The following is a 22,467-nucleotide window of genomic DNA, read 5'->3' as shown; positions in this document are numbered from 1 at the left end:
ACTGTGGACCTCATTGTGTGTTCTCTCTCCTTTCTACTCATTTCCACATAAATGTACTGAGCACTGTCCAAGGTATTATGTGCTGGGGGGAATTGGGGTTAAGATTAATAAAACCCCCTCTCTGCCATCAAGAGCACAGAATCTACTGTGACACCATGCCAGAGACTTTTGGGATTATTTACCCACCACACTACCCCTTTCTCTGGGAGTTGACACTCCAATCCTGATCCTCGTGGTCATGGCAGAGGACGGGCCATATTTGTAAACCTGACTTCTACCCTCCTGGACATACTTGACCTAAGGAAGGCCAATGAGTGTCCCTTTCAGAAAATTTGGAATTGAAAGAAGTGTGCAGTCTCTTTGTTGGCCATAACTCTATATAACATGTACATTTGGACTGTGGAGGCCCACATTACACTACACAGACTGTGGAGCAAAGAACACCAGTCTACAGAGGAAGAGAATAAAAAAGATGCCTAGTCTTACAGACAAGAGCTAAAGAAAGAATACTACCCAGGTTCCAGAAGCTTTCAGTTCCCAGTGCAGACCATTCTGAAGCCTGTGAGCCTCCCCACCCTTGCAACCTTACAATGAGCTAGCCTAAAGTAGTTTCTGTAACTTGCAACCAAAGAGTCCTAATAAATACAGGGGGAACGAGACCACAACACAAATTCATCTAATGCACAGCTGTATTTGTGAAGTTCATGCTGCTGAGTAGGCAAACATTCCACTTCATTCATCTGAGGGCTGCACAGAAAAGTGGGAAGTGTAAAATTATCAACAAAAGATGGGGATTTGAGTCCAGACACCCCCTTTGCTAGTCCTGTGACCTTGAGTAAATCCATTTAGCCCACAGTTAACACAGTGCCTAGCACAAAGCAGGTGCTCAGTATATACTTCTAAGAAGGAGGAAGGTGGGGAAGCAGCCACCTACAATACTGGGTGCACTTATCTCTTCAAGACACTTATCAATAAAATGGGAACAATAATGTCTACTTTATGCATCTCACAGGATCAGAATGTATACAACCAGTGTAGGGTAAAAAATCATTAATAGGTTCAGATTGATGGACAGGCCAAATACAGACTGACTTGGATTAACCAAACCATATCTATTTATCTAAAGCAAGGTTGGCACACTATAGTCCACAGGCTAAAGTCAGTCCACTACTTGTGATTGTATGGTCCATGAGATAAGAATGGTTTTTACAAAAGAACACTTGCAATCGATTTGATGTTAGGGAACACTAACAATTTACCCCAATTCAGCTAAATATTATCTCTCTCAAAAAACAGAATTCCAAGGGCTGGCCCGGTGGCGCAGCGTTTAAGTTCATGCACTCCACTTCAGCAGCCCAGGGTTGGCCAGTTCGGATCCCAGGCACAGACCTGCCCACCACTTGTCAAGCCATGCTGTGGCAGGTGTCCCACATATAAAAACAGGAAGAGGGGCACAGATGTTAGTTCAGGGCCAATCTTCCTCAGCAAAAAGAGGAGGATGGGCAGCAGATGTTAGCTCAGGGCTAATCTTCCTCAAAAAAAAAAAAAAAAACAGAATTCTATCCTTCTAAGAATTATACTTAGTAGACCTGTATTACAAAACAAACAAAACTATATTCAATTATTATTATTATATTTTTAATTTTGTCAATTAAAAAAAATGTGCAAATTTATTTCTCTCTCGTTACAAAGTACCTACATGATATCTCCATTTTGCCTCTTGGCCCACAAACTTAACATATTTACTATCTGGCTCTTCACAGAAAAAGTTTGCCACTCCTTATCTAAACAATGTATAAGAAGTCAACTCAGTCAGGAAAATGGAAACAAAATTATTTTTCTCATCAGCCCTATTATTTTTAGACTGCAATTTTGCAGAACATGGGGGTTTTCACAAATGCATATTTTTAAAGATAGTAGAAAAACCTGCAATACTGTCTGAGTGAACGCCAGTCACATCAGACCTTCTGGAAGCTCAAGGACCCTCATCAAGCCCAGGCGTAAAGAGGCTGGGCCAGTCTGGATATGTGCTCATCTGGGCCAGGCACACTCATTAATCTCAACAGTATGTCTATGGAGTACAGTACAGTGGCAAATGCTCATTCTTCACCCTCAGCCTCCCAGACTACCACATCGTGGTCCAGGTTCATTCTTGAACCTAGATCTGCAAAACGAGAACAAAGGTCCATTACCCAGAAAAATCTCTGAGGTCATACCAATAGTTCTTTAGAGCAGCCATTCAGCCTAACTCACAAAACAAAACTAAGTAACATGTGCATAATTCCTGAGTAAATCCTGGAAATAAGTGATTATGCTCATTATCACAACAATAATAAAATAAAATATTATAAATAATAATTTAAAAACACTTCAGAACACCTGTAATAGGCATAGAAAGATGCATAAGGAATGGACTTCGCTCTAAGCAACAGAATAGGCTATCTCAAGTTCATGTGTAATATCATGTAAGACATATTAGAAACAGAATAGCCCTATTTAAAACAAGGTACACAGGACCCTAGAACTCCAAAGTGGGCTCTGGATCACCTTCACAGAAGCCTAAGCTCCCATAAGCCTAGAGTTTGAAAACCACCATAACAGACAACCAGAAGCTCCAGATCTCTGCATCCTCCTCATCCATAATATCAGGACAAAAATAACAGCCATTTCAAAGGTTTGTGAGGAATAAATGAGATAATAAATACAAATTCTTTTTAGAGTGAGTAGCACATAGTAAGTGCTCAATAAGTATTAGCTAGTATCTTTTTTATTAAATAGTTGTCATCATATTATATAGACTGTATTCATTCTGCTTATTTGTCTTAATTAGACTATAAGTATTCTCCATATTATCCCATACTCTTCATCAGCATATTTTTAATTTAATGGGCCACAAATGGCACCTTAGTTTTACTTTGATTTGGTTTTATGTAATAATTAGGGAGGGTAATTATTTTTGCATAAATTTGTTTATTAACCGTACTTTTTTCTTGTTATGTCTGTTCCTGAGCCTTATTCAAGAATCCAATGGGAATCTCCATGGTTTCTTAAAATTAACACTGGTTTAAAGTGCAACCAAGCTTACCTTCTGGGCTCCCTGTCTTAAGAACGTGCTGGCAAACGTTTCCAAAATGTAGTTGAGAAAGCCAGCCCCTGTGATTGAAATCCTGCCTCTTTGAATGAACTCTGTCCTGCAAAAAGCAAAAATATGCATCTTTGATGTTATTCTATGTTTGGATATTTAAACTATAGGGATTTCCAACAGCATAATTACCATTCATAATCAACAAAAAATAATATCCATAGTAACTCAATAATTGCCTGTTACAACAAAAGATTTTGTCAAAAACAGACTTAGGGTTTACATAATATAAGCAAGACTTATTCAAATTAAAGAATATTTGTTTCCAGTTTCTAAGAGAGTAGACTTTAGAAGTTCTCACCACAAAAAAAGATGCAACTATATGCAGTGATGGATTTGTTAACTGACCTTTTTGTGGTAATTATATTGCAATATAAACATATATCAAATTATTACATCATACATCTTAAATTTACACAACACTACATGTCAGTGATACCTCAATAAAGCTGGAAAGAAGAGAAAATATATGGGCGCATTATTCTAACAACTCCAGAACACAGGATTTCCAGTCATACCTAACAAATAATTCCAAGATCAAACTGTGATAGTCAGGATAGTCAACAGTCTTTAAAAAGTTATTCTACTTGACCTACAATAAATAAATTTAAGTGACTCTAAGTTATATATATTAATTATATTAACATACATTAATATATATATTCATTTCATGCTATAAAATGGCTTTTTAAAATTGTGTCTAATACAATTATCAGCTGTATGACCTTGGGTAAATTACTTGGACACTCTTAACTCAGTTTCCTCACATGTAAAATGGGAATAATCACAGTATCTTCCTTTCACAACTACTGTGAGAAGTAAACGTGCTAATACACATAAGAGGAAGCTGAACAGCTCCTAACACACAATGAGCATTCATTAAATGTTAGCCACCATTACTAAAGACAGAGACAGAGACAGGAAAGCCAGAAGCCTGGAATGGCTTCTTTAATCCTCACTTGGAAATGGAGGTGAGACAGATTAGAGGTACCACTACCTTATTTAAAGTTCTACCAATATTATCTCCATTTCATAAAACAGAGATCTGGATAACACTAAAGAGTGACATCAGAAAGATGGCAGAATGTGAAACCCCAGGCCCTCATTCCCTCGTGGAGACACCAACTCAACAACAATATATGGACCAAATCACCTTTGTAAGAATTCCATAAGCCAGTTAAGAGGTTGTAGCACCGCAGGTGAGTGCAAAGCCAAGCAGAGCCACATCAAAGTGAAGAAAGTTTGTTGAATTTACCTGCCATAGCCCCCATCCACCCAGCACAGTGCAGTGCAATCAGGAAAATGCTCCCAACTCCTAGCTTCTTCCTTGGGAGGGAAAGAGAAGAGCAGAATGTACGTCCAACATTCTGGCTTTACAGGGGGGCTGCCTGAGGAACAGATTTCTGTCTCACCTGACTTAGAATGCTAAAGGGAGGGGCTGGCCCAGTGGCGCAGTGTTAAGTTCGCACATTCTGCTTCTTGGCAGCCTGAGGTTCGCTGGTTCGAATCCCAGGTGCAGACATGGCACTACTTGGCACACCATGCTGGGGTAGGCGTCCCACATACAAAGTAGAGGAAGATGGGCATGGATGCTAGCTCAGGGTAGGTCTTCCTCAGCAAAAAGAGGAGGACTGGCAGTAGTTAGCTCAGGGCTAATCTTCCTCCAAAAAAAAAAAAAAAGAAAGAAAATTTTTTTAAAAAAATTTAAAAAATAAAAGAATGCTAAAGGGAATGACAGTATACTTCAGATGCCTGGGGTTGCTGAGAACAAAGGAAAGCACGGTGACTTAGTACAGCACTAGAGAGTGTGCAGTACCTCAGACAGCCACCAGGCAGAGCAAGAGATTATGGGGGGCTGGCCCCATGGCTGAGTGGTTAAGTTCGCACACCCTGCTTCGACAGCCCAGGATTTCGCTGATTCGAATCCTGGGCACAGAAATGGCACTGCTCATCAAGCGATGCTGAGGTGGCATCCCACATGCCACAACTAGAAGGACCCACAACTAAAAATACACAACTATGTACTGGGGGGCTTTGGGAGAAAAAGGAAAAATAAAATCTTAAAAAAATGAGAGAGAGAGATTATGGGCTCTTGAGAACAGGGGTCGACCTCTTTAACTGGGAAATTATACACAAAGCCCAGAGAAGAAACATCCTCAGAAAAGATTTGAGAGGCCCCCAGAATCTCTACTCATACTGATTGATGAAGGTCATCTCCTGCATGAAGCCAGTCCATAAAGGCTGGGAGAGGTGACCATCTTTTCAAATGCCCAAGTCTTGCCAAAAGATCACAAAGTACACAAAGAGATAAGAAAGCACAGCCTAATCAAAAATAACAAAATAGGGGCCAGCCCAGTGGCATAGTGGTTAAGTTCACACACTCCACTTCAGCAGCTCAGGGTTCACAATTTGGATCCCAGACACAGACCTACACACCATTCATCAAGCCATGCTGTGGCAGGGACCTACACACAAAATAGAGGAAGACTGGCATAGCTGTTAGCTCAGCAACTATCTTCCTCAAGCAAAAAGAAGATTGGCAACAGATGTTAGCTCAGGGCCAATGTTCCTCACCAAAAAAATAAAAAATAAAAATAAAGCTCCAGAAACCAACCCTAAAGAAATGAAGAGCTATGAATTACCTGACAATAAATTCAAAATAACCATCTTAAAGATGCTCAATGAGCTAAAAGGGAACACAGATAGATAACTAAATGAAATGAGTAAAATTATATATGAATAAAATGAGAATATCAACAAAGAAATAGAAACTTTTTTAAAAAAACAGAAATCAGGAACTGAAGAATATAATTATTGAATTAAAAAAATTCACTAGAAAGGTTCAACATCAGATTTGACCAAGCAGAAGAAAGAATCAGCACACTTGAAGACAAGTCATTTGAAATCATTGAGTCAGAGGGGCAAAAAGAAAAAAGAATGAACAAAACTGAAGAAAGCCTAAGGGACTTATGAGATCACCAAATGGATCAGTATACATATTATGGAAGTCCCAGAGGGAGAACAGAGAGAAATGGAGGCAGAGAGCCTATATGAAGAAATAATGACTGAAAACTTCACAAATTTGAGGAAGGAAATGGACATCCAAATTCAAGAAGCTCATTGAACTTGAGAAAAAAGCAACTTGTCAAGGGAGCTCCCGTAAAATCTTCAGTGGATTTCTCAGGAAAAACCTTGTAGGCCAGAAGGAATTGGGATGATATATTCAAAGTGCTGAAAGAAAAAAATGCAAACCAAGAACACTATAGCCAGCAAAGCCATCCTTCAAAAATGAAGGAGAAAAAATTGACTTTCCAAGATAAACAAAAGCTAAGCGAGTTCACCATCACAAGAGATCTGGATTACACTATTCCTCACTCATTTGTTTGTTCAACACACACTGACTGAGAGGTTACTATATGTTAAGCACCATCCTAGGTGCTTGAGGCCCACAGTGAAAAAGACAGACTCTGTCCTCCAAGGTCTCACTGGACTAGTGGGAAGGACAAAGAGAGAAGTGGGTGAGTGTCACACCAGCAAATGGAGGCAAAGCATTCCACTAGAGGAAAACCTCAAGGACTCAGGCAAGCAAGCATGAAGGAACAGGTCTAGGGAGACACAAGTTATCTGAAAAAGCCCAATACTTGGTAAGGGGCTTGATAAATGCTCCCCATAGGAACGATGAGAGCAAAAGGGGGCAGAGGAGATGTTAGGAGATGAGGCTAGAAGGACAAATAGAGACTAGACTGCAAATTGCCTTCTCAGGCTGAGGAGTTTAGACTTTATCCTGAAGGCACAAGGACTTCTCTTCTAAGACCACCAAGAAACAGGTGCATATTAACAGTTACACACGCAGCACTGACTAAAAGGCTTGTTGCCACTCCTGAATGCTTTCAGACGGTCTCCTATTCCCCATTCTCAGCACAGTGCCTACACTCAATGAGTTCAATGAGCATTTGTTACATGAATGAATGAACATTAAATTTCTTTACAATCAAAAATATTCAACAAAGAAAATACTTTCCCCTACCTTGTTATATCTCTATGGAAAGGAGATGGAAGCCACATCTCGCGTATGTGTATTGGGGCGGGGGGGTGGGGAGGGGCAGGTATATATAAGCACACTCAGAAAGATGTTCTGAGAAAATTATGGATCCAAAAAGCTGTGATTTGGGTTAAAATAGTTACCATAACCTTTTTACTAGACCTTCTCTCTAATTCTCTAACAACAGTGGCCTCTACATTTAGATAACGCACCCAGTAAAAAGAAAGTCTTCACAACACTTATCTCACTCTCTCTCTCCCCTTCTCCCTCTCTCTCTCCCTCTCTCTCTCTCTCTCTCTCTCTCTCACACACACACACACACACACACAGAATTATCTTAGCAGATCTGAGGTAAACAGTCTAGGCAAACAGTCAGTCTAGACAAAGCAGCTTCTCCCTCTTAGATTTAAGCCTATTTAAAATGATTTTCTCAAGTAAAACTATATCCTCATGACACTAATCTTTCCTGTCTTTATTCCAGATTAGTCAGAGTAGAATTTTACAGTGACTTTAATATCTAAAGACGAAAACTCTCTCCCAAGAGGCACACTTGAGTCCTCAAGGCAAGAGTAAGTGAGGGACTAATAAAAGTCTGTCTTACATCATATTCTAACCAATATTTCCTCCAGCCACTTTTCGGAGAAGTAAGTGCTCAGAAAAACACTCTCAGGGTTTGCCCACGTATCAGAGAATAAGAGGGCAGTAAAGCGGGGTCATGCCCTTGCCATCAACAAGATGAGAGTTTATCTTATTATATTTTAAGAGTTCCAGAGAAGAAAATGTTGCACTTTTCCTCAATGACTCATTGACAAAGCACATCAGACATTTTCTCCTTCCTACACAAAGCTAACCTAAATCCCTCAGGCTGGATAAGCTTCCATTTAAGCTCCTGTGTAAAACACAGCAGGTGACGCGACATACAGTCTAATTTTAGCTCTTGAAGAAAAAAGAAAGAAAAATGGATGCATGGATAGACGTATGGATGGATGCACAAATGGACAGAGTCGAAATACGAACAGAATCTCTGGACATTAGAATTACAGGTGTTATTTATTTACTTTGTTCTTCTTTTTACTAATTTTCTACAATAAATATGTATTACTTGGCAATCGCAAAGAAATATTAATAATAAGGCCCTGAGGATTCTTTTTACATAAATAAAAAGTTATTCTTTAAAAGGCTCTGTGCTACCAAGAACCATTTTCAGAAAAGGTACATGCTACCTTCTGACTCACCCTTCAGTTAAAGTCTCATTAAATCACCTCCTGGCTTTCCTCTTCCATACTATGTTAAACTCAGTTCCTTGCGCCTTTTGTCCTAAGACTCTCCCGCCCCCAATCTTGAAGTGTTCGATGTTTCGTTCGATACATAAGGATGTTCAAGTCTTCCTGCACCTGCCTTTTATCTCTGTCAAGCCTCAAGGAAGGACTGCATCACATTTATGACGTTCTGTACTCAGGGTCACACTTATTCTTCAAAACACTGGAGAGTAACAGTATTATGTATCAGACACTGTATTATCTTCTGAGGTTGCTACTCTTAAAATTGTTTCTCTCTTTTGTACATGAGGAAAAGAGAAGTTAAATAACTTACTCGAGGGCATATAGCTTGATGTCATGCAGATTCATTATCTACTGCCTCAAAATCCTACTCTTGCTCCTTTCTTAATGACACAACTATCCTCCTAGTCTATGAGATTAGCAATCTCGGCAAGATATTATATGGTTCCTATTCTAATTAATCCAAACATTCAATTAGTCACTAGATTGCACTTCTTTTATGTCTAACATCCCTCAATAGTCCATGTCACTTTCTCCCTTTCTAATGCTACCTGGGTTTAGCACAGCATTTTCTTTCTCCAGGACCAGCACAACTGCCTCCCAGTGGGGTCCTTGTCTCCAGCGTGGACTTCCCATACTACACACTGCCCAAAGTCAGCTTCCTAAGCACACAATGATCTTCTCACTGACTGTTTACTAAGGCAGAGAGAATAAAACCCACATGCTCAGTTGAGATTCATCCATACTGTTGCACATAGCTGTTTTTGTTAACTTTCATTGCTGCATAGTGTTCTACTGTTTAAAAATACTCCAAATTATTTATCCACTATACCAAAATGGACATTTACTATGGACCCAGTTTGGGGCTATTATCAACAGTGCTGAAAAGAAAATACTTATAACGCGTCCAGGTACATATGTGCAGGAGTGCCTCTAGAGGCTCCAGCAGTTGAATATCTGGGTCATAAGACATGCACAGTTTCAACTTGAATAGATAATGCCAAATACTTTTTCTAAATGGTTTTACCTGTATTTTTTTTCCTCATTGCATCAATTCCAACTGCAATGACTAGCACATGGTAGGAAATCAGTAAAGCATTAGGAACAAAAGAATGGAGAGAAGGAGGGAGGGTAGGGAAGAGGAAAGGAAGAAGCAAAAGAAGGGGGGAAATTTGTAGTAGATCTCAATACTTTCATGAGGGAAAACTGAACCAAATGTCTCAGGACTTCCACCTGCTAAAGTCAGTAGGGGGCAGCCTTCAGCTGGCTGAGAGATAAGCCACCATGGTATCTGGAAAATCATGATAAGAGGAGGCTCACTCACTCATTCACACAGTGCCTGTATCCAAGTCACATCTATCACTTTGTCCACAGGCGGACGTAATTCAACACACAACACAATGGAATCATGACAGAGAAAGCACAGCTCAAATCTAGGAACATCTTTGTGAAAGTGAATGGTAATTTATATAATCAGTCCCCTACTTTTGGGTCATTTAAAAATGTGTTCCCTTCTGGACTTGGGAAAATTAAAAAGTTCAGAGAAAATATGGATCAGGAATTAATCCCCAGAGCATGCAGTCATCAGCTCAGAATCCTCAAAATGGTAGTTTTGGGAAAGCAAAAGCTATTAATGAGATCCCGCCCCTGAATTATTGACCAGTTAGGTATGGCAAATCTTGCCTAATTGTTTTCATGACGGGAATTTAATTAAAGTTTCTTTGAGGGAAAAATAAAGTTTCCACAGATATTCTTATTGCGATAACACCTCAGTTGTAATCATGATGTTTCTGGTATTCTCCTGTAAACACAAGGTGGGGTGGCCCAAAGGAAAGTCAGGGTCTGCAGGTCAGACTGCCTGGGCATGCCCTGTCTAACCCCCTAGGCCTAACACTGCTGTGAGACTGCCTGCTCATACGTGCACTCCACCACGCCAGAATACGTCGTGTCTCCCATTCTATCTTACTAAAGCCATTTATATCCTCCAGAGAACCAATTCAATAAGCACTAAGCAGTTTTCAGCCTTAACACACACATACACACACACACACACAGAGGACATGGGCTATGGCTGTGGTCCCTGGAGTCAGGTTATTTGGATTCATACCTCTTCTCTAACGTGGAATGGGGACCTGCCCATGTAGGCAAGTTCCTGAAGCTCCATGAGGCTTAGTCTCTGGAAAACTGGGTTAATAATACCAATTTCATAGGTTGCTCCAAGGGTAAATAAGGCAATACATGGAGAGCACTCAAGGTAATATGGGTAAGCATTCAATAAATGTTAGTTAATAATACTGACACCAGGAATAATAATAATAACATCCTCTACTACTACCACCACTACTATTCCCACTTACACAAAGAGAAGCACAGTGTCTGAGAGTTAAATGCCCCCAGTACAAATCCAGCTTTGGTAACCTCCAAAACCACTGTACTTCATTAACTTCTAGGTGGCACTTGATCACTGTAAGCCACTTGGCAATGAGTCTCTCCCTCCCCATTCTGGCATTCAAAGCCCTTGGAGGTTTGAATGAACACCCAGCTTTCCAGCCAGAGTGTCTCCCACTCTGCTATCACGGGTCACACACTCACTGTCTGCATAACAGCCGTGTGAGACCAAACATCCTGCCAGCCTCTCTGACCTCTGCTCCGACAGCACTCTCCCTCTGAATGGCTTTCTTTTAAACATCCTGGGAATGGGTCATTAACAATAACCCCAAATTATAACAATGGGCAGCAGCAGGGAATGCCGTAACACTAAGGAATAATCAAATGGTGGAATCTCAAGAAGCCGGCAGCCTGGTGCAGGTCTATTTTATAGGGCAGGGTGGCTCCGTTTCTGAAAACACAGTATTTAAAAATTGATATAATCACAGAAAGTACTTTTCAACAGCCTATTGTGGTAAGGCATTGTTAAGTCCTTTATATACACACATTTCAGTTAATTTTCACAACAATCTCATTAAGTAGGTAATACTAACCCCACTTTACAGATGAAAAAACTGAGGTTCAGAGAGGCGAATTTGCTAAAGTCAAAAAAATAAGCAGCAGGACCACTATTTGAATCCACATAGTTAACCTCACAATCCTAGTACCTAGAAAAGTGCCCAGTCAATGCAAGCTTACTGGCATCCTGAGTGGTGGGCAAAGATTCAAAATATACAACAGTTTGTGAACTGACCCAACTGGAGGCTTGTCTTGGGATACTGGGTACACCAGCGCATGCATCCCATTCAGGGTTGGCTTCAAGGACATGTGATCCATGCAGTCGCACAGGGCTCACCTATCAGCAGGGCTACACACTTAGTTGAATGCTCTCCTGTCACTGTTTTGAAATTCTTAACCATTTTAAACAAAGGACTCTGCATTTTCATTTTGCACTAGCCCCTGCAAATTATGTAGCTGTTTCGGATCCTATTTCAAATGCAGGTCTACACAACACTGCCAACTGCCATGTGCCTAGAGAGTTTTCAGAGATGCTTAGGAATGCATGCTTCAATTTAGCTATACCTAATAAAAGCCTGCAAACCCTTGGACTCATAACATCTAATTTTAACAATGTGTCCTCTTTTTTTTTTCTTGAGGCAGATTAGCCCTGAGCTAGCATCTGTCGCCAATCCTCCCCTTTTTGCTGAGGAGGACTGGCCCTGAGCTAACATCCGTGCCCATCTTCTTCCACTTTATATGTGGGATGCCTGCCACAGCATGGCTTGACAAGCAGTGTGTAGGTCCACACCAAGGATCCGAACCAGCAAACCCCAGGCTGCCAAAGCAGAATGTGCAAAGTTAACCACTGCACCACCAGGCCAGCCCCCATAACAATGTGTCCTAAGAAAAAATCTTAAATGATTATAAAACCAGCCTATAAAGACATTTATTACATCATTATTTATAAGAGCAAATAATGGGAAATAATGCAAATACCCAATAATTAGGACACTTAATAAAACATACTAGAATAATTTTATCCAAAGAATACATCTGAACAGCTATAAAATAATAATTTAAAAGTGACACATTTAATAAGAAAAGACAGTCTCAAATGTAATGTTAAATTAATGTAAAAGTCAGAATACCATTTACGGTGTGATTCCATGTTTGTAAAAATGAGTTTTCTGCAGAATGAGTAAATAAATTGTAGCAACTGCAGCATGCTCCTAACAATGGAATGCTACACAGCAATGGGAAAAGAACAAACCACTGATACACAAGATACAACACAGTACATACTCTATGATTCCATTCCATGTGAAGATCAGCAATAGGCAAAACCAATCTACAAGGATGGAGCTCAGAATATCAGTTTCCTTTAGGGTCACTGACTAGAAAGAGCACACACCTGAAGAGGGCATGAACATATTCTGATTTTTTCTTATAAGTATTTTGTAACTGTTCTACAATGAACGTGTCATACTTGTTCAAAAAAAGAGGAAACACTTTTAAATATGATAATAAAGAATACTTGGAGTAAGATGCATCCAAACGAGAACTATGTGAGGGCTGGAAGGTTTTCTTATCTTCAGACAAGAGACTGGTGAGTCATCCCAGAGCAGAGCGGAGAACCAAACACAGCGACCCAGGAATTACCCCTAAATTCTGCCCAGCGCTACACCCCTCTGGAGGTGAGACACATACAAAACAGAGCTGCCTCTACCTCCAGCACAGAAAATATCTCAAAATGTAGCTGTAAGTGCAAATCAGCTTATCAATTTTATTTTCTATCTCTTTGCTTAGCACCAATATTAGCCTGGATTCGAAAGACAACAATCAAGCTCCCAGGTGTCAATTCTCAAACTGATGGAGAAGTCAGATGGAAATGATGCGGGGACAGCGAGCCGAAGAGTCGAAAGAAAAGATTTCTTGGACTCTCAAGGTCTGGCAGTGGTGCTCTTTTACTTAGAGAATAGTACGGAATAGCACGGGGACAGGACCCATGGGCAGCGAAGAGCTGCAGCCATGGGGACAGGACCCATGGGCAGCGAAGAGCTGCAGCCATGGGGACAGGACCCATGGGCAGTCAGAGCTCCTGCTGCTGCCCCGAGTTGAGGGTTAGGGCTAATTTATAAGGCACGGGTACATGACTTATTTTTACTGGAAAAAGAAAAGATGATGTAAAAAGTCACTAAATGATTTCAGTGCAGATGGGGTCTGGTTACTGTGCGGTCGTATAACTTTAGATACGAATCTGGTCATATAGATCGGCACGTAGGTGAGGATGCCCTGGGCTTCTCTCCCTGGGGCAGCCCTAATTCATACCATAAAAATCCACCGGGTCATATAGTTCGGCATGTAGGCCAGGTCACCTTGGGCTTCTCTACCTGGGGCAGCCTTAATCCACATCACTTGACTAGGTAGATTGTCAGCAGGTTTCTGTCTACCATCTCAAGACCCTTAGGTTATTCTACAAGATAGCAATGTATGGTGGATAAAGTATTATAATTTTTAACATCCAAACTTTTTACATATTCACTAGAGATGCAAAAAGCTAACAAAAAAAAAGAAAGAAAGAAAATTTAACTGGCATCTCTGTTCCATGAGAGCAAAGAGTGCAAGACAATTTTGACACAAATCAGACTCACTGAGTCTCCATTCTTCCTCCCTTACTTCCACTGAAAATTCCTCTCTTGTATAAATTCAAAAGGGCCCTCATCTGAATTTTGCTAAACTTTTTACAAGAGTGTTTCTGTTGAAAAGTGTTTACTGTTTGCTGGAGAGCCAGATTATCAACTGGTCACACTTTACAAGATTAACAGGAACTTTGCAAAACATGAAGTTCAAAGGGGTGCCAGGCAGTGTATTTGCTTACCACCGGAACCACAGGGGACTGGCTAGCTATCAGGGGTGCCCAAATCTAGCTGCTCAACACATTCACCTGGAGGCCTTTAAAAATGTGGACTCCCAGGAGCCAGCCTAGGCCCACAAAATTAGAATCTACATGTTTAACCTTCCCCTGAGTCCTGCACTAATACACAACTCAAAACCAAAAAGCAAAGGAGGATGAAAAAGAAAATCAACAGGTATTCACTAAGATATTTCAAAAGCTCTTACGTCAAAATGGCATAGAATGCTCTGTTGGCTAAACATCATTGTTTCCAGTTCAACCATCATATCCATTTTCAATAAAACAGCTTACGCCACTTTTCAAAGTTAGTACTTTTAAGGAGCCGCCCCATTTTGAAAACAGCATTTATTCACCATTAGTTCCAATAACAACTTTCAGTTATCTAGTGCCTTACTCGCCAAGTGTAGAACACTCTCATTTATTATCTTATTAAATCTTCACATCACTCTGTGAGGGACTTCAGACCAGCTTTATCCCTTTCCCAGAGACAAACGGTTTGTAAGTGACCAAGCAGCAAAAACCAGAAGAGAAGTCTCTGTATTACTGATTCAAGAGTCCCTCTACACTGAATTTCCTAACAAATCCTATCAAACTTTCCCAATTTGCACTTGCCCCTCTTGCCAGTTCCATCTCTTTCCACCTCCCTCTTCTCATCCCCATTTTGGCCCATAAGAAGCACTATCCACCATTCCTTCAACAAATGGCAACAAAGCATCCTCCACAAGCCAAGCACTGTGCTAGATACTGGGGGTACAGCAAGATGGGAACACAGGGAAGACCCTGATTAAATGAACACAGACGTAAAAGGCAAATGAGTATTTATTAGAGAGCAGTCTTATCGAGCTAAAAGTAAGGCCCCTGCCCAGAAATCATATTTACACAGAAAAGGCCTTGTTGCTCAGTTTTCTGTAATTGACAGTACGTTCTGCTAATTGTTTGATCACCCACTGGTGCTTTGGAAATCAAAGTTACTATGAGCACAAGAAGTCATGTTTTGGGATGGCCACAGTGGAATTTATTCAGGCCATTAGATAACCACACCCTCAAGCCCTTTATCATCAAGATTGGGGCTTAGAAATAATTCCTAAGTAAGTTAACAAAACCAGAATATTTTACTATTTCAGTGAAAGTTTGGAGGTCAACTAAAAAGACCTGTGCCAAGCACACGGAAGTCACCAAAGTGTCAAATTTGCTCCTCGGGGGAAAAAAAAAAAAAGACTTCAGAGCAGGGAAAAAACGAATACACAAAGAAAAAATGCCCAACAATGCACCCCTGGAAACAGGCAAATTATACGATTTGTGATTCACCAGATAAATACTCAAGACTTGAGATGTTTTAATCCAGAAATTGAAAAATAAAAAATTCAAAATGTTATATATTTTATTTATTAGAATGAAAAATACTCATGTGAGTAATTTCAATAATAATGAAAATTTATTGAACTAAGAACAGCTGCTCATCCCATTAATTTAATCTGCGTGTAAAGTCTGATTTTAGCTTTTTGATTCTTTTATCACATTCCAGGAGGAATTCCTTTGATATTTTATAAATGTTGAATCAACATATTCAATGATATTAACACACACGCTACTAGGCTGAGCATTTTTAAACCTCAGAAATAAGGTTTACAAGTATCAGTGGATAAGCAAAAGCTCTTAGACACGGAAAGGTGAAGACAGAGGCCATTGAGATGCTCGATGCTGAGTGTGGGAGAATAGACCTGTTACTCAAAAGCAAAAGAAACCCAGTTCTGCACTATCAGGAACAGAGCAAGTCTCCACTGACAGTGACAATTTAAACCCTGCTTCAAAATAACAGAAAAGTTCTTACTTACCACAAAAACCCACACAGCTATGGTGAAAGACAGCAGCCCAAGAAAATACTTTTACAAGATGATTATCGTTTAGAAGTACTTGGATAAAGTAAGTGTTCATTATTAAAGCCAAATCAAATGCATTTCAACTATATTCCCACTTAGTACAATAAAAATCTATTATAAGGAAAAGAACCAGAAACTAAAAAGCAAATATATTTTAAAGAATAGAAACAAACACAAAATAGCAAAGAAATTAAAAAGTGTATCTTGGGGCCAGCCCAGTGGTGTAGTGGTTAAGTTCACACACTCTGCTTCAGCAGCCTGGGGTTCGTGGGTTCAGATCCCGGGCACAGACCTACACACTGCTCATCAAGCCATGCTGTGGCGGCATTCCACATACAAAATATAGAGGAAGATTGGCACAGATGTTAGCTCAGGGACAATCTTCCTCACCAAAAAAAAAAAGGGGGTATCTCAGAATGTAAGGTTTCAGAGGGCAGAAACCATGGCTTTTCTCTTCTATCTGAAAAACCTAAAACAGTATACTCCCTTCTCTCCTTCCAACAGTAAATCCCTGTGTTCTGCTCTACATAATAAAGCACATTCCCACAGAGCTGATTTTCAATGTTTTTATTTCAGATTAAGATTCACTTTTCTATTTTCTGATTTGGCCCAAGTGTCCTAAGACAAAGCAGTGCATCAGCCCAGCATGTCTGACTCTGGAAACTCAGGCAGCTCCTCAGAGCACCATGCATGGCTTCCCTGGATCTACAACAGCCTCAGTCATAGCATGAACTGAGAACCCAAAATACGGGGGCATTCAATCCATGACAAATGCTTGCATTGACCCCTGGATGCTATTCTCTCCAGAGCTTAAGTCTCGTGCTGCAACTAAAATAGAAGGGTTCCTACTCCCATGACTCTCGAATTGAGGAGCTCACATCCCCAGAGTTGGTGTGCTGAGGGAACACAAAACCACAACGCGGAACATCTTCCTACAGCGTAATGGTAAATAATTATAAACACTGTTTCTATATTAAAATAATATACACTAAGGATTAGAATCAAAAGTCATGTGAATTTTTTTAAGATGACAATAACAACAAAAAGATAATAACACTAATCACTAACACCCATTGATCCCTATAGGCAGGCGCTGTTCTAAGCTCTCTCCATGTACTATCTCATTTAATTCTCACAATAACCTCTGAGGTAGGGATATTATCCCCATCACACAGCTGAGGAACTGAGGCTTAGAGAAGTGAAGTAAATTGTGCAAGAGCATATAACTGCAGTTTCAGAGGTGGGATTCTAACCCAAGAGTCTAGTGAGTTTTTGTGGCACAGGACTTGAGAGAGCCTGTAGAGGCCTGGAGGAGCCAGGTTGGCTGTGTGAATAATGCAGAACCTGTAGATTGTTGGACAAATGAGCCACATCTGGAAAGACAAGAGACTATGAGGCTGCCTCAGTTCCTGCTGGCTTTCCAGTTCCCACTTCCTTTCGCTTGAGAGGCCTGATCACTGGTACAGGCACCCTTGAATTCATTTGCAGAGGAGTTTCCATTACTTCCCAAGCATAACAAAGACAGCGGGCACCATGGCGAAAAGGACACGTGAAGAGGAAAAGAGGTATGCAGTGTCCCCTTCTTATAGGCTCCAATTATTTTTGTTCAGGTGCTCATCCCTCACCCACGCAGCCCATGTGTTTCAGGGGGAACTGACTCCACCCCAGTTCTGGGGCAGATCCTGATTGGCCAGGGTCAACCAGCCCGTATCAGTCCTCTGATCACTCTTCTCGGTCCTGGAGGGAGCCGGTGGTCTAAGCTGACTCGAACACATTCAGGAGGAGGTCTTTCACCCCACGGTGGGGACCCAGTTTCTCTTCCTCTCACAAGTCTGTTTCCCTCACAAACGTGGACAAAAAAGTATGCTGACTCTAGCTGCTACTGGCAGCCATGAGGAAACCCAACTTGAAAAAATAATCGACTACGCAGGGAAAGGTGGAGCCAAAGAACAACTGTGGAACTACAGCCCACTTGGTTGTGAGATAATACAGTTCCTTATGGAGAGGAAGGGCAACGGCACAGATGCTGGAGCCAAACTGCCCAGGTCAGAATCTCTCTCTGACACTTACTGGCCATCTTAACCTCTGCAAGTTACTTCTCTAAGCCTCAAAATGGGATAATAATAGTTCCAACCTCATAGGGTTGCTACGAGGATTAAATGAATATGTATATTAAATGAATATATATACACATATACACATACATACAGCTATATATATACACACACACATACACAGCTACATATATACACACACAGACATAAATGCATATATCAAGCACTTAGAATAGTGCCTGGCACAAAGTCAGCATATATGTGATGGCTGCTATCATCTGAGGCAGGGTGTCTGCTATTTGCTGTGAAAGCAGCCTAACTGATATAGGAAAAGAAATAGAATAAGTACAGGAGGACTTCTCTGAGGCACAGAGTACCAGGCTGGACCCCGGAAAAGTGAGAGAAGTGGAAAAACAACACATCACTCTGTGTTCTGAAAAGGATGTAAATTCCATTCCATAAAAACCGCACAAAGAAAAAGTCCAATGAAGTTAATAAAGGAAGAAACCATAAGAGAAATGCCCAGCTGGGTGATAAGATAGACATGGGAAAGACTGAGGTAGCCCTTGCCCAAGAAGGTGCCGCAACTGCAGAGAAGTCAGCAGGAAACCAAAACCGGATGCATGTGAAAACGACGTAGGGCAAGGGTTAGTCAGATTCTATAGGGAACCCATTCCGAGCCCATCTCTGAATTGAGCTGAGAGGCCATGAGCGGGGCCACAATGACATCTGGTTTCCCATCACACACGCACACCTGCTAACCAACACACAGCACAAAGGTCTAATTTTAGACCCAGCAGCCATGGAAGGTTTTTTTCTTTGAAAAAAATTGTTCATATTTCATCCTCTGGGTGCAGTGGCTAGCCATTACTCACACTGCCTGGCAACAGAGGGGACTGAAAGTAATAATATGGCCTTCTTTCTCTGACGTTCCCCTAAGATTACCCACTCATGTCTGCCTAAAATGCCTTTCTAAATCCCTGTCAAGAGCTAAGGAAACATAAGTTTTCCAGAGTCTGGATCACAGTTTTCATCACCTCATCCCCTACCCAGAAACCTTCATGTGGCTGCTTCTTGCTGAAAGGACAAAACCCATTCTCCATTGCCTGGGATCCAAAGCACTCTACAGTTTGACATAAATCCACCCTTTATAAATGTCTATGTTCCTACATCCCCACTTTGCTCAAGGTGGAGTCCACGATACCTGGATTCACATCTTGGCTCAGCAACTTACTGACTGTATCACCTTGGGTAAGTTGTTTAACCTGGTGCTCAAAACACTGCGGGTAAAGGATCTAGCTTTACCTTGACATAGTAGGTGTCCATAAATATGGGCTTGCTGTGTCAATAACCCAAAAGCGAGTGTTTTAGAGAGGACAAGACTATAACAAACCAAAGAAAGAAAAAAGTATAACTGGTCAAACCTTGATAAAGAGGAATCTGATAATATGTATCAAAATATAAAATGCACACAACCTCTGACCCAGAAACCCCACTTTGCTCCACCTACCTTAAAAGGTCATTGACTGAGCGGGGAAATATGTATTCATAGGGATTTCATCACAGCACTGTTTGTAATAGCAAAAAATTCAGAAAAAATCTAAACGCCAATTAGGAATGAGCCAAGAAAGTTATGTAAACACATATTATTGCTAGGTGATAAAAATGGTTTCCTTTTTTCCCCCAGAACTGTTTAATATTTTTTATAAGATACATGTATCCTTTCTTCCAGAATCAGACTGACTATTTAAAAAATAATTTTTAAAAGATGAAATCTTGCCATTTGCAACAATATGGATTGACCTTGAGGGTATTAAGCTAAGCAAAATAAGACAGAGAAAGACAAATATCATATGATTTCACCCATATGTGGAAGATAAACAAATAAACACACAAATACCAAGAATAGATTGGTGGTTACCAGAGGGAAAGGGTGGGGGGGGGAGGACAAAAGGGCCAAAGGGACACATTTGCACAGTGACAGATGGAAACTACACTTTTGGTGGTGAACACAATGCAGTCCATGCAGAAGTCAAAACAGAATGATGTACATCTGGAATTTATATAATGTTATAAACCAATGTTACTTCAATAAAAAAATTAAATAAAACAAATAATAATAATAGTTTTTTTAAAACACACAAAGGAGAAAGGTTCTGAAGGATGTTTTCTCTGGATCCTCAAGGCCAATTACCATGTTATATATCACTGATGAAGGTTCAGTTAGCTTTTCAGACCAGCCAATTGCCCACATACGTGAGAAAATTGAGGCTGAAACGAGGTAAATGAAATGACAGATTTTTGTGTTTTTTGCATAAAATCATACAATTCCATCCTTTTAGTACTTCTATGTACAAAAAAATATATATGCAAAAACCTCTATTCTCTGGTCACAGCTTTTATACTTAATCCCTACGCTCTCTATCTATTCATTAGTTCATGGACACTTGGCTTGTTTCCACATTCTACCTATTACAAATAATGGGCTATGAAGACTCCTGTACAAGTTTTTGTGTGGACATATGTTTTCAGCACAGCGTAGAACTGTTGGGTCAAGGGGTAACTCTACGTTTAACTTTTTGAGGTACTGAAAAACTGTTTTGCACAGCAGCTGCACCATTTACACTCCCACCAGCAGTGTGCGAGGGCTCTGATTTCTCCACATCCTCTCCAACATCTGATATTGTGTCTTTTTCATTACAGCCACCCTAGCAAGTTTAAAGTGGTATCTCATCGTGGTTTGATTTGCATTTCCCTAACAACTAACGATGTCGAGCATCTTTTCACGCACTTACTGGCCACCTGTATAAGGGCACACCTCGGAGGGATTGCAGGTTTGCTTCTAGCTCACTGCAATAAAGCTAACATCACAACAAAGTGAGCAACACGAATTTTTTGGTTTCCCAGTGCATATATAAGTTATGTGTACACTATGCTGTAGTCTACTAAGTGTGCAATAGCATTATGTCCAAAGAACAATGTATATAATTTAATTTAAAAATATTTTATTGCTAAAAGATGCTAATCATCATCTGAGCCTTCAGCAGATCAAAATCTTTTTGCTGGTGGAGGGTCTTATAAAAAAATATTATGTGCAAAGTGCAATAAAGCAAGGAGCAATAAAACAAGGTACGCCTATATCTTTTTGGAGAAATATCTATTCAAATTTTTTGCCTATTTTTTAATTAGCCTGTCTTTTTATTACTGAGTTGTAATAGTCCTTCATATATTTCAGATACTTGACGCTCATCAGACTCATAGTTTGTGAATATTTTTTCCCATTCTCCAGATTGTCTTTTCACCTTCTTGACAGTGTTCATTGAAACACAAAAGTTTTTAATTTTGATGATGTCAATTTTACATATTTTTTCTTTTGGCGCTTGGGTTTTTGGTATCATACCTAAGAAACTGCCACCTAATCCAAGATCTCAAAAATGTACACTTATGTTGTCTTCTAAGAGTTTTATAGTCTTAATTCTTTCATTTAGGTCTTTGATCCATTTTGAGTTAATTTTGTATTTGGCATGAGGTAGAGGTCCAACTTCATTCTTTTGTATTTGGATATCCAGTTGTGCCAGCAACATGTGCTGAAAGAATATTCTTTCCCCATTGAATTGTCTTGGTATATAGCTTTTTTAAATCTACCTTAAATGCTGTATAGCTTGATTGTGAGAGTGGTTACACAACTGTATATGTATGAGTTTGCCAAAACTCACAGAACTGTACACTAAGAAAAATAAATTTTACTTTATGTAAATATCTCAACAAACCTGACGATTAAAAATTCTCCTTTAGAGATGCTGGCCTGGCAATGTAATGGTTAAGTTCACGTGCTCCACTTCAGTGGCCTACGGTTCACGGGTTCGGATCCCAGGCACAGACCTACACACTACTCATCAAGCCATGCTCTGGCGGCATCCCACATACAAAATAGAGGAAGACTGGCACAGATGTTAGCTTAGCAACAATCTTCCTCAAGCAAAAAGAGGAAGACTGGCAACAGAAGTCAGCCCAGGGCCAATCTTCCTCATCAAAAAAATAAAAATAAAAAATTCTTCAAAGAAACAGTCACATATAGCACATACAAGAGTCATATGCTTCACAAATATTGCAGTACTGTTTGTAATAAAGAGAAACTAGAAACTATCTGCACATCTGTCAAAAAGGAAAAAGCTAAACAGAATGCAGTATAATTATTGAATACTATGCAACAGTTCAAAAGAAAAA

General features: G+C 40.1%; 1 protein-coding gene across 6 annotated transcripts in view; it reads right to left on the bottom strand.

Annotated features, from left to right (window-relative positions):
* Positions 1–22,467, bottom strand: part of PRELID2 (PRELI domain containing 2) — a 95,501-nt gene that overhangs the window by 55,004 nt on the left and 18,030 nt on the right. For all 6 annotated transcript variants that reach the window (XR_011505787.1, XR_006534578.2, XR_011505785.1 and 3 more), the window contains one exon: positions 3,086–3,191. Coding sequence is in view for 2 of the 6 variants with exons in the window: in XM_014860702.3 (XP_014716188.1) it covers positions 3,086–3,191 (106 nt within the window). In the remaining 4 variants the exon portion in view is untranslated. The remainder of the gene's footprint in view (positions 1–3,085; positions 3,192–22,467) is intronic.

Source organism: Equus asinus, chromosome 9, assembly GCF_041296235.1.
Source record: "Equus asinus isolate D_3611 breed Donkey chromosome 9, EquAss-T2T_v2, whole genome shotgun sequence".
NCBI classification, from domain to species: Eukaryota; Metazoa; Chordata; class Mammalia; order Perissodactyla; family Equidae; genus Equus; species Equus asinus.
This window is presented reverse-complemented; position numbering and strand designations above follow the sequence as displayed.